This window comes from Strongylocentrotus purpuratus, unplaced genomic scaffold (genome assembly GCF_000002235.5).
Source record: "Strongylocentrotus purpuratus isolate Spur 01 unplaced genomic scaffold, Spur_5.0 spur5_contig_854, whole genome shotgun sequence".
Lineage (NCBI taxonomy): Eukaryota > Metazoa > Echinodermata > Echinoidea > Camarodonta > Strongylocentrotidae > Strongylocentrotus > Strongylocentrotus purpuratus.
Window position 1 is genome coordinate 161768 of NW_022145562.1, and position 13601 is coordinate 175368.

The 13601-nt window shown below is 35.9% G+C and overlaps 1 protein-coding gene across 1 annotated transcript in view; it reads left to right on the forward strand.

Moving 5' to 3' along the window:
* Window positions 1-13601, forward strand: part of LOC762640 (prickle planar cell polarity protein 3-B-like) — a 55363-nt gene that overhangs the window by 12260 nt on the left and 29502 nt on the right. The window contains exons 3-5 of the mRNA XM_030995817.1: window positions 5114-5294; window positions 6215-6451; window positions 7115-7333. Coding sequence (XP_030851677.1) covers window positions 5114-5294; window positions 6215-6451; window positions 7115-7333 — 637 coding nt within the window. The remainder of the gene's footprint in view (window positions 1-5113; window positions 5295-6214; window positions 6452-7114; window positions 7334-13601) is intronic.

Here is a 13601-nt window from a genome sequence, read left to right on the forward strand (position 1 = left end):
TCTTTTTCTTTTTTTCTTTTTTTGGGGGGAGGGGGCATAACAAATTTTTATATCAGAATTTCAATGGATACACATTATCAGAGTTTGTGAGCTCTAGTGCGGAAACAAATAAATACATTTTGCAAACAAAGATTTAAAAAAAAAAAAAATTAAATCTTTTTATGCCCCTCCACCTGGCACTACACCTGGCAATGTCTCATAAAGACGTTCTTCATCACTTCACCTTTGACCTCGTTGGTTTGACCTATTTAATCCTCCTAAGAAATCAGAGAGATGACCTGGTTGTGATCCCTGCAGGGGCCGGGATGAAGATGTCCTGCTCCTTGTAATTTGCTGAGATTGGATCAAGATATCGACTTGCTCCCTCCCTTCTTGGTCATCCCATCGCCATAGAAACGGACCACCTGGTCACTGTGAAGTGTCATGTGATATGAGTCCAATCAATGGAATTGGAGTAAGATGGATGCAAACATGAGAGATCATTGACATGAATATTCATGAGCCTTGAAATTCTAGCTTCTAATGGGTTGAATGCAACTGTGATTCTGAAGACACAACTTCATTATCTCAGACATAATTGTGGAACAGTCTCCCTAACACACTTAAGGACTGTAAATCAGTAGATAGTTTCAAGGCCAGCCTGAAAGCATATCTAATGGCCAACTTTAACTAATATCATCTTTTTTCAACTATGTATAATGTAATGTAAGCAAAATTGTACCTAAGTATATTATGTAGCTCATTGTAAGCGCCTTGAGCACCCTCTGGGTGGATATGTTGCGCGTTATAAATGTCTGTATTATTATTATTATTAACTTGTAAACAATAATAGAAACAGGAATCATTTTCTCTTCTAGAATGGCTTTCAGTCATTCAAATAATTGATGTTTCTCAATACTTTTTTGTTTTTGTTCGGTTTTGTCCGGGTCATTACCCTTCCAAAGGAACAGTGAAAAAAATACACGGGGTCTCGGGGCGAAGTAGCCCCCGAAATGCCAAAAAGAGCCCCCGAAAGTCATAAAAGAGCCCTCAAAAATGTGCATAGAGTTCAATGCAAAAAAAATTAAAAATTGTTATTTTCATGCTAGCAAGCTTGAAAAGTAGCCCCCGAAATGTTTAAAGTATTTTTTTCCCTGCAAAGTAAGTCTGTAATTTGAGCTCGATTGTAAAGGCTTCTAAGTATTGGAGAGAAGACCTGACAGAGAGAAAAAAAATGTGTATTTCATACCTTTTGCAAATATGATATTACCTAGAATTACATAATATTAACATACCAGAAATGCCTTTTGGTCATTTCCTTTCTGTGCACATTGTTACCATTTCTGTCTTATTGTATCTCAAAGTAATGAAGATGATTGAGGGCTTCTCTTTGATCTAACAGCCGGTGGTTTCATACTTCCTTAGCATGGCCGGCCGGCCGTGATTCTCTCATAGTCCCACGTGTGCACTAATCAAGCAAATTTGAGGCTAGGTGCAGTTGTTGGAAGTCTTCACTCAGAGAACGAGGCTGGCAAGAATGTAATTTCCAGAGGGACCCAGAAAAGAATTAGGTCGGTGTCTCTCAGACCTGCCTTTGAGGTTTGCCGAATCTCCCAGATTTGTTAGTTTTTAAATAGGATGGTAGTGGGATATGTGTCATGAAATTGTGTTCTTCCTGTGTAGATATATGGAGTGTTGTATTGAATTGAATGAGAGATGATTGTATTGTGTTTTCAAATTACAATTTTACTTGTTTGTGATTTATGATGCAGTGATATGAAGTTCCTGGCATAATTTTATTATGATTGGTGCAAAACATAGAAATTAAAAAGAAAAGTCTTTTGATGTAATACAGTATGTAATAAACATGATTTGTACAGCTTACAAATCTTGTTTCCAATTGGTCATTACACATTACTTTGTTTACAATGTTTTGCATCGGTACATTGTTCAAAGCAACAATTATTCTAAACTGCTGAAATAATTCTTTGATAATTTCACTTCTTTGTCTAAATTTTAACATTAATGTTATGCTCCTTTTACAAAATAAGTAAATTTGAAGCACTATTAGAAGTACTGTGTATTCACAAAGTTTGTTTTTATTAATAAACATGTATGTAAATGACAAATACCATTTATCAGAACAGGTTGAAAACTGGCTAAACATTCACTGAGAAGATAATTCTTTTCATAAGTGGCCTAGTTTTATGAACCACCCTGTATATCTCATGATCGATAGAGAGTGAAGCTCCCAGGTCTCTTATTCCTCTGTGGTTTGTTGAGATTTGTTGATCTGTATATTGGATTAAATTCTTCTAGTTACTATTTTCATAGTCTCTAGAAGCAGATATATACCCTGCCTCCTCATCGGAGCAATCTTGTGATATCTCGTTGAAACACATCATCTTTTATGTCATCAGAGTTGTTAAGATGACAGATGCATTTAAAGGATCACTTAAACATGGAGTGAATCTTTGCAGAAGTTTTTTGGCAACTTGTTAGCAGATCTGTTAGAGTTTCTACAAATTATATGTATTTTAGTTTGCATACAAATTAGAGTTCAGGTATATTTAATTATGATGTATTGAATATATTATCTCTCTGGGCATATCATTGTGCAGGCATTTACACATTTAAATTGCAATTGTAGAATTTGATGATATGATTATCTGAATACATTCTATAGATTCATTGGCACCAATGGTCAAAGGATTTTGTAATAAATTCATCATAAAATTTAGGTGAAAACTGAAGAAATATCTGAGTTATCTCCACTTTTTGGAAGAAAACTCTGAATTAGGTTGACTCCTATGTCTTCACATTCATTATGTGAAGAATGGTGCAAATATTAGTTTGACCTTAAAGGAATATTGATAGGGGCGACGAAGTGATTTAATCAAGCTCTTATATGGGGTAAGGAGAGGATGATGGATCATAAGCAATTAAGAACCTATTTCAAGATCATATGACATCAGAAAGCAAATGTGATCCATCCATGAGCAATCTTACACCCCATGATTGCATCTTAGGTTTGCTTTAAGAATAATAATGATATCCATCAGGAGCATTTTGTATTATAGTAAAATGGGTGTCTATATACTGTGGGAATGACCAAGTCATTGCTAATTGGTGATACACAGTATAGTGTCATAAATTGGATAGACAAAATATTCAAGACTCAAACAATTAGAAATTATAGGCCTTCAAGGGCCTTATTATGTATATCTCAAGGTTAAAGTTCATATTGTCTGCAAATGGATTTTTGTGAATTATTTCTATAAGAGCAGGCTGACAAGCATCTTCATTTAATAACAGATATATTCTTCTGGTCTGTAGGAACAGCAAGTAATCCACTGTAAAACCTAACTGTCGCCTCCACACATTTGCTCTTGTAAGAGTTTTAATATATTATTAATGGTTAGCGTTTTTGTAGACACAAAGTTCATCAAGTACTTCACAGGATGTGTCCTTTCTCTCCCTCTCTATTTACTCTTGCTGTCTGTGATGTCATAATGATGTCACACATACAATAAATGTGTGTTTTCAGAGGATTTAGTGTCACCTGTGCATGACGTTTGGGCCATTCTAGAAGCTGTCTGTAGTGCAGCAGCAGACGTGACATGGGTGTATATTAAGTCTTGTAAATGTGTTTTATATTTATCGTTTATTTAGTGGAAGGAAAAAGAACAAATAGAGAAAAGGGCCGGTACTTTTTACATAATGCTCTATTTCTGCACTCTATTTAATACATCTTTTGACCTATTTATTGGAGGATATTTAGGAAGACCATGTCCAGATGTGGACAGAAATATCTTCTTAAATATAATATTTTTAAAAAATGATTAGAAGACGGGGCATATGAAATGAATTAACAATCATATAATATATGATGCCGAGCCCGGAGGATTTAAACTCAAACTAAGTAAACATATACATGTATATATCATGTTTTGTTCCCTTACTAATTTGTTGTTATTATTTCTGTAATGCAACCAAAACTCGAGGTTGGATTTCAAATAAAAATACAAATACAAACAGAAAGATAACAATAGTAGAAATAATGTATACGCAGTCAAAGAAACTGTAGAGGCTGATACATAATAATGTGCTACAATCAATCATTACTCATTATCAAATAAATCAATGTAAGCTCATGAGTATAATATTTCATAATGATTGAATTTAACATCATGAATAATTAGGGTAGGTATGTCTATAAATTGAGCAGTTCATAATGATATTGATAATAATACTGGATAAAAAAAATGAAACAGGTCACAAACATTACATAGATTCAGAATCAAGTTGTGAGTATTGGTACCATGTAATTTTACTATATTTATCCCTTTTCTGTACATGGCTAAGGTTGATCTATAAATGATATTGAGGAAGTATGTAATATACTATATCTGAAAGAAAAGAAAGCAATATCTCAGTCACTATGGCATTGTATAAAGTATGTAGGATGCAGCTTGAAGTACTTTATAAAAATATAATGGTTTTAACTATAGAGGGCACTATTCTACTTCAGCTCAGAGATACTTGAAGTTCATCACATACCCATCAGTATACATATCATTGTTCATACCTGTTTGTATATGGTAGAACATTCTAATTTGATCATTTCAGGGAATGGGGTTGTACATAATACTAATGCATATCAATTTAAATCTAGACTTGTCAATTTTCATTTTCTGTATCACTCTGTGAGTCCTCAGCCCCCCCCCCCAAAAAAAAAAGATAAAAGGTGAGAAGTTTTCATATTCAAATCTCTCTCTCTCTCTCTCTCTCTTTCTTTCTCTCTTTCTCCCTTTCTCCCTCTCCATCTCTCTCCATCTCTCTCCAACTCTATTTGTCTGTTGCTGTCCCATTCTCTCTCTTCCTGTATCTTTATTTTATAAAGTTTGTATTAGTGTATTAGTATTTTATTACATGAACAAAATGTACTTTTTAAAAGTTTATGTAGAAAATGTAAATCCCACCCCTGGTCTAAAGGCAGCATTTTGCATTTTATGAGCTACCATTCAAGACTGAATTTTGAATTTTTCTTTTTGGGGGGACCAAACTCTAGAATCATTTGTGGGATAACTAACAAATTCTTCTTTCTACTCTTTTTTTTTCTCCCTCTTTGCAGGAGTACATGCGCATCATGCCACTGTGGTAGAGAAGACCATGACATCATACATGATAATCTAGTTACTGTTTTTGAGAGATTAAATATTCCAATTGAGGACCATGCTCAGCTACAGAGGACTAAAGAGAAGGCTCTGGCCCTTGGCTACTCATGGGTCCCACAAGGCCTATCTGTTACTAAGGTAAGTACTCTTTAGGTCTGTTTTCATCAGCTCGAGTTTGCCAAATAACTCACTATTTTCAGACTTGGGATATTATCCCGAAGCTCAAAATTGCGTCTCCACCATATGCTCATCACAAACTAGCTCGGACGGGATATTTTGGAAGCAAGACCAAGATTTCTCAGGATATTTTCTTGACCGAATATCCCGCTAATTGCAACTGCGGGCTGATGAAGACGCAAATTAACTGGCTAATTTTCGATCAGGATAGTTAAAATAGCAGGTTATTTAGCAAACTAGAGCTGATGAGGACAGGCCTACTCTTTCTGTCGCTTCCTCCTCCCTCTCCCTCTCCCTTTGTCACTTTTCTTATTCTTCTTTGTGCTGTCACAAATCTATGTCATATTTTGAGTTATCTTGTATATTTCAGGTTAATATCATGTTAATGGTTCTGAAAATTTGCTGAAGAACACTGGGGCCAATAGAAACAAAAATTTAAATGTCTTTTGACATACCATTTTTACAGTACTGAAGCAGATTTTACATTGTTTTATTTGTCATGAATGAAATAAAAGAAAAGAGCTTGAATCATTCTTAAAGGCAGGCTTTTCTAATTTATTCATCTATTTTACTCTGTTTGTTCAGTAAGTGAAGCTTTACGGTACAAGTGTTTCAGGCAATAATTGAGGTGGGGGAGGGTATAAGACTGATAAAGAGAAAAATTTGTTGATTTAATCATTTTTGATTACTGATGATTTTTTTTTTTCTCTGAAAATACTTTACTGTAAAACAAGAGAATAATATGCAGTAGGTTTACAGCACACATGGTGCAACCATGAACCTACTGTATATCTACATCATCATGCAAGTCAATACTTAAAAGCAGCATGTAAGAGCATAATATTTCATTAGTTCTTTACTATCCTTTTTTTTGTTTGTAGATTGAGGATTTCATGAATTCATTACCCAATAATCAAATTCCAAGACTACATACACCTGGTGAGAAGTACCGAGACAGGCAGCTGATCATTCAGATACCCAAACAAGATGTCTCGGAGGAGTTCTGTCATTTCCTCGGTGATGCGGCTACCAATGAAAGCTTCACGCAATTCCTAGAGCTACGAGATGAAACAGCGTTCGGGATCGGCAAAGTCAAAGACTATTTACCTCAAGATACAGTGAGAACCATTTACATGTCTCAACTTATAATCACGTCTTATTTGCTGAAAGGAATTTCTTAGTAATAGTTTTAAAAATGCTCTGAAAAATTTGTTTGCAACTTCTCAAATAGTAGGTCATACTTGTATTTTTTAGTGCAATGTGATTGTTGTAGGCAGTGCAATTAAATATTAGCGATGCCCTTTTCTCCTCTAGTTTGCATATTCTAAACTTACCTAAAGAGAACATCATAATCATATTGCAAATTAATCTTTAACCAGCATAATATGACAGTGGATGTGTATAAATAAAGGTCATTTACTGTCAACATGAAATTATGTCTGTGATTGACTCTTGTAATTTGTTACTTTCTAGATTAAGCCACTAATGTCCTTTGGCAAGGCGTTAATGTACATTTGCCACTCTCCACCCAGGTTTTGAATGGTTACCCGGTAGGATGCAAAAGTTAATGTGGTTGGATGAGCAAATGGCACTTGTAAAATGGCGACTGGCCGAAATGCTCCCCAGGGAGTGAAGAATGTGCATACACTGTGTGCAGGTAAGCCTGAATTTGATGACCGGGGTAATGATATGTACTGCACCTAGAAACAAAGTATTAGGTGCATTATAGATGTGAGCTATTATTATTATTATTTTAATTGATGTATTTGTTTCTTTGTCAGGAATGTTTCAAGTGTGGTGGAGAGATAGAAGCAGGAGAGATTGGTATCTTTGTGGATAAGATGGAAGAGGAGGCTTGCTGCTGGCATCCATTCTGTTTTACCTGTAATACATGTGAAGAACTACTGGTTGATACAGGATACTTCTTCAGGGATGGACAGATCCACTGTGAACGGCACTATGCAGAATCCATAATGCCCCGCTGTGCCTCATGTGATGAGGTGAGTTCACATATGATGACTGTTTGTGTTGATGTGACGAGCTTGAGGGGAAGGAGGTAATGTGATGTTGATGACTGGAATCAGTCATAGGGCTGCATTCTAGAAAACATATATTTATCTAGAATTAAGTGGTTGACACTAGACCTTCCCGAATTCAGTGGACTAAATAAATTAAGACCACTTTCAAAAGTAATGCACCGGTAATGATGTTGCAATTGATAAAATTTGTGAGAAGAAGGATTATGTTGTCATGATGATGAGTGATGATAGTTACGATGATGATTATGACTGTGATGACTGTGGAGATATATTGATGAAGATGATAATGGCTTTTTTATGGCACTGGTATCCGCCTCTGTACTCATAGCGGTTAATTGCTCTTTAATGTCTGACAAACTTAACTGTCCTTAGTCAATGTGTCAGTTTAAAAGTTTTAAATGTTTATTTCCTGTGATACTCTTTGTTGGCACTTATAATGTTCTGGTAGCTTTGCATTAAGAAATATTACTAACAAAGATGATGAGGAAAACTGCATTTTTATTTGGGTAAAACAGTCATCCCTGTATTAAACAGTATCAGCTTTGAGTAATACATTGAACCAGTATACTTCAGTATAAATAGCATGTTAGCTATGAATATAGTATTACCCCAGTAGGTGTGTTGGTCTTCATCGTGCAAGCTGGATGTAGGGGCGTTGAAATGGATAGTCTATGAGGGAGATTTATCTTTCTGCAATGCTGCCCTCTAGTGACAACAAAGTCCAACTTTTAAAAGTTTGCCTGAACAAACACCGCTTGATAAAATATGATAGAGAAGAGAAGTGAGCACCTGGAGTAGTATGGGAAGAAGAGAGAAGTTTCACGGAGAAGCAGTATTAACCTTTCCAGTTTCCAGGTTAATATGGAGGAGAGCATCTCTGCCCTAGCTGTTTACACCTTCCCTATGATCCCATGGGACTTCTAACGTGTCATTTGATATAAGAATGTTGTTGAATCTGTTAATTAGAGCGTTGAGTCTCAGTGGTATGATGATGATGATGAGAGCGTAGGTGTTCAGGGAGGGGTTACCATAGTGTCTTGGGGATGTAGTCCTCTAAATCGATTTATCCAGCTGCTCTCTGACATTTCTACATTTTCGTCACATTACAGATTGTCTGGAGTTCTCTCACCTTAGCAATGATAATATACAGATTTCATTTTTTCTTCTTTCTTTTTTCATTTTTAATGTAAAATGTTTGCTACACACTGAAAGAAATTGCCCTGTTGAACTATTTTGCTCAATCTTGTCTCAATTGTAATTAAATTTTGAATATAGAAGTTTTCTGTAATAAAGCATTTCCGTGTAGGGTATTTTTTTTCATATAAATTTACAATGAGTTAATGCCCTTCAGAATCAAATACAAATTATTCTGTCTTACTTCTACTTATTATATTTTCCTTGTCTTTGCATAATAATTCTTAGAGTAGTAATCTTTGATCCCTCATATCTTTACCTTACTTTTCATATTTCTTTTTTGATATCATCAGTACGGAAAGTGATGAATAAGTGATAAGGTTTGTAGGGTTTAATCAAGATGTATTTATGGATAATGCTTAACTAACATTCCGCATCACTATTTTAAAAAAAATATTTATTACCATCTTCTTATAAGTACATGTATTTGTTTGTTCTTTGGTACATTTTAAAGTATGTTATTGCTCCAAACCATTACCGTTATTCTAAACTTAGCATGTCATTATTGGATCAGGGAAAGTATTAAACATACTCATTGCATCTGTGTTAATATCTAATCATCTAGTATTCTCCTATAAATACAATGAAATGTGTTAATTGTTGGTAGGAAGAGGCTATACCCTAAATCCCTAAGCTACACTGGTACATTATTTTTAATGGAGAAACCAGCTTCCCCATTTTGTAGGTTAGGATAAACAAGGCTATAGCAATAATCACCAACACCATGGATCAATTAACCTGTTTATTAGGAGGCCAAACATTTTGATATCAATTAGTCTTGAGTCTGTTGATGAGGAAATGATGATCGTGGAATGAGGTCCCATGTGGGTAGGAGGGAATAATTGTGACCACCCACAAGCTATACTCAAGAAAAACACCTGTCCTTTGTATGCTCAATTATTGATTGGACCTACATAATTAATTATAGAGAATGATATTATAAATTCATTTTCGATCATGTCTATCTACTGAAGATGTTGAATTACTATTTCAACTCTGCTGACTAGCTTCAGTCCCAGACATAGACTGTTATGTTTCAAAATCTTTAAATCCTTGTTACTCTGAATGATCATTTTATGTATTATATATATCTAGTCTGTGTCGGTGGATGAAGAATCTAATTTATTATTAGTGTCTGTTAGATATAAAATGTATTGTATGTTCGTCATTAGCCCTTATCATTTTACACACGGTTACTCCCCTTGAAGCTCCAAACAGTTGGAATAACTCTGCTCGTACATTTCACAATTATACCAATTATATACGTAAAAACCTATCACTTTGCATAAGAGAGAATACCATACCAGTAAAAGTAGGAGCATTAAATTGATTTCACATCCAAAATGAATCTTACGATTCTTGTATAATCCCGATAATGCAAAGTGCGGAAGTTACAAGTGCGAATCCCATTTTCTTAAAGACAAAGAGACAAAAAGACAAGATACAGAGGTCTCTCTGCATCTTTCTTTTCATGAAGATTTATGTCATCATTCTTTAAACGTGATACTAATTGATAGTGTGAACAGAGTGTAGGAGTTCCAAAGGGAGGATAAGATGCTGTTCTATTCCAGTCCTTCCATCCATCCATCCATTACTCTAGAACATCTCAATCATCCTAACCTAGGAACAATCAAATGTCACAAGTCATATCTAACTCAGAGCACAGTCTGGATAGTAATGAACCATAATCATGTCATGTGATGATCAAGGATGAACTGTGATTGGTTGGTTCTAGTCATGTGATGTTAAGTTGGACGTATGATTGGTTAGTTTTCTCATGTACATGCAATACAGAGTTAAAGTCTGATGTTAAGATTGAAGCACGATTGCACTTTGATGATTTGATTATGACAGTTTGATGGTTTATTCACATGGGTAAACGCTTATTATTGTATCATATCCTTTGCTTCCTTTATCATATTTTGACTTACCACTTCTGACTTATCCCCACTGCAACTTTTCAAATCACAGAAGATACATTTTAATTAGCCCAAGATATATACTTTTAGTAATTATGATCAAGGGAAACTAGATAATCAATAAATAGCTGGCTAGTTAAGACAAGTGGCTCAAACATAGTTTACAATGTAGCTAGAGTTTTTTTGGTCAAGTTCGTGAAATTACCCACTATTTGTCCTTGATGAACCCTGCCTTCATGTATATCAATGTACATCCCTGTTTTGTACATACACACGTTTGAAATGCTTCCAGCTTGGTAGTAAGGGGGTTAATGAAGCTCATCTCTTGTGTCATACATGCACACGTATGACCTTGACCCTGATAGATAGTTGTGGTGTCATGCCTGGTCAAATACTTGACAAATAGACCTCCAAAGACTGCAGGAGGTTAATTGGTTATTAGTCAGTCAATTCTGCACCTTCTATATATATATATATATATATATATATATATATATATATGTACATGAAATACCAACATTGAATTTCATTAAATACTGCAATGTTAACTTTTTGAAAAACTAAGCGTGAGATATTTGGGGTATAGAACTGTGAACATTGCATATTATATTAAATTGAAATCATAATGAAATGATAGATTGAAAGGGCTGTCAAGTTTCTTTCTTTTAGAGAGATGAAAAGAAATCTGTACTTTGTTTTACTTATAAAATGAAGTTGTCTGCTTGTATGGTTGTCTACCTCTACGTTTGTTTTCCCCTCTGGTTGTTTTTAGATATCTTTGCTTTTTGTCTTTTGATTTATCTAAATTTTGGGTTGAATTACTTGTATTATCGGGTATTCATATTTAAGAATTAATATATCACTCACTATGACTCATGAAGTCATATATCATACCACTCTCCGTATCTTTCTATCCATCCATCTATGTCTCTCTCTCTTTCTCTCTCCCTCTTTCTCCTGTCCCTCCCACCCTTCTCTCACTCTCTATCTCCCCTTTCCCTCAATCTATCCTTTCATCCCCTCCCTTGCTCCCTCTCTTTCTCTTTCTCTCTCTCATTTTTCTGCCCTATCCCCCTCTCCCTCCCTATCCCTTCCTCCCTATCCCTTCCTCCCTCCCTCCTTCAATCCCAAGTCTCTTTCCTTCCCTCTCTTTCCCCTCTCCTAGATACCATACATGTATCACATTCTCCCCTTCCTTTGATACAAGCCCAAAGCCAATCTGCTCATGTTGTGCAGTTATTTGTAAATCAAAGTTGATTAACTCAAGATAGAACAGACTTCATGTAGGCTAGCTAGCCACTGCCCTTAACCAGGGAACCAAGGATGTGTGAGGCAACCATCTTTGCACACTACCCTAAGCTCAGACATTATGCTCTCTCTCTCTCTCTCCTGCCGTGGTCGTACAGTCTTCCCATCACAACCCTTTCTCAATCTCATGCTCATTAACTTTGCTACATGTAGGAGTAGGATATTATATGAATGATGGAGATTTGCAACATTTAGCATCGGTATGCAATCATGGATCATTAAATAAATCAGTCATGTGATCCTTACGTTATAGTGAGGTATGAGAAAGGAGTCTGAATCATGACTATGAGACCCTGCACTTCTCTCCTCTCAAGCAAGAGGTCCCCTTTTGCACCCGGCACTAAAGAGTCCGGGTTGGTATCCAATCGCTACCTCCACCACTGCAAGATGCATCATCCCTCATGCTCCCTCGTGTGTCTGGTAGAGACTCGTAAGGAGTATGTGATAGGAGAGTCATCCTTCTTATACACCTGCTACAAAACAAAAGAAAAGAGAGGGTCGCGGTGTGCAAAGAATCTGATGATAAAGTCATTCCTTGGAGCCAGTGATAGTAGAGGAAACCAATGAGGACTAGGTACTGACTGAGCATCTATCTACCAACCATCGTTCCTTCACTCCTTCACTCCAACACCGGTGGGAAGTTCAGAGACGCCTCGCCTGGGCTATTTCCTCTTTCCTGAACATCAGCCAAGTTTTGTTTTTCTTGTTGTGCAATCTTTGTTACCTTGGACTAATTTAGTGGGTCATATTTAGACCGCAGGGAACTACCCGATAAAACCAGACTTGAGATTTGATTCTTCTATCATTTCTGGTGAGTGCTCATATCTCTTGTACTCTTTTCTAAATCAATTATCTTATCTCTTATATTATTATTACATGGGACTATTACTTTGTTATTTTTAATCACACTGAAATGATATCACGTTGGTATTGTTAACAGGCCGCTTTTCATCACCTTTGACTGTAACATCAGGTCCTGTAATCTACTATAAAATGTAATCTTATGTGGTATAAAACTTAAGGGCTTGGTAGGTTCAGAGAGGAAATACAGCTCATTAATTGTACAATGTTTGCCTTCTTGATTAATGAATATCTCATTCTTGAACAATCTACTGTTCACGTTTCAAACAGTCATTTATCAACTTGAATGATCTCAAGATACAATACAACCTGTAATTATTATGTGTTGTATTATCTTTTAATATTTTGGCTAAATATTTCATATTACACTTATTCTACTAGGCTAACCTTGAGATACAGTTTCCACTGTAACTACTATGCCTAATAGCTACTAAAACTCGCTCAATTCAAGAATACACATGCTAGCTATTTCTGTATGAATATCAGCAATATCCTGCTTGGTTATATTGGTTTTACTTCCCTAATATGTAGGTGTATGGAGTAGGCAAAATCACCTTTCAATATTGCTTGGTGCGAGACTCTAAATGACCCAGCGTGAGAGTAATGAATATTGGCCACATTGGTTCTGAATCCTCGCCACATACCATCTTGCCCCTCCCCCTCCCCATCTCGTACCCTATGGTTTAGTGAAGGTACATTGTTGAACTATAATGATGCATACCAAGCATTCTAAGCAATCATGAATGCTTGCCTCATTTTGGTGAGAGAGTCCTTTCATTTCTTGCCATAGGTTGTAACCAAAACAAAATCTGTATATGTGCCATGCTAGAGCAACATTGTGCTTTGTAACTTGAGGAGGGGGGGGGGGGGGGGGTGGGGGTATGAGCAATGAAATGTCTGTGCCACTTTTTGTACTAGTTGCTTGATCATCAGAATAATAGGTTTGA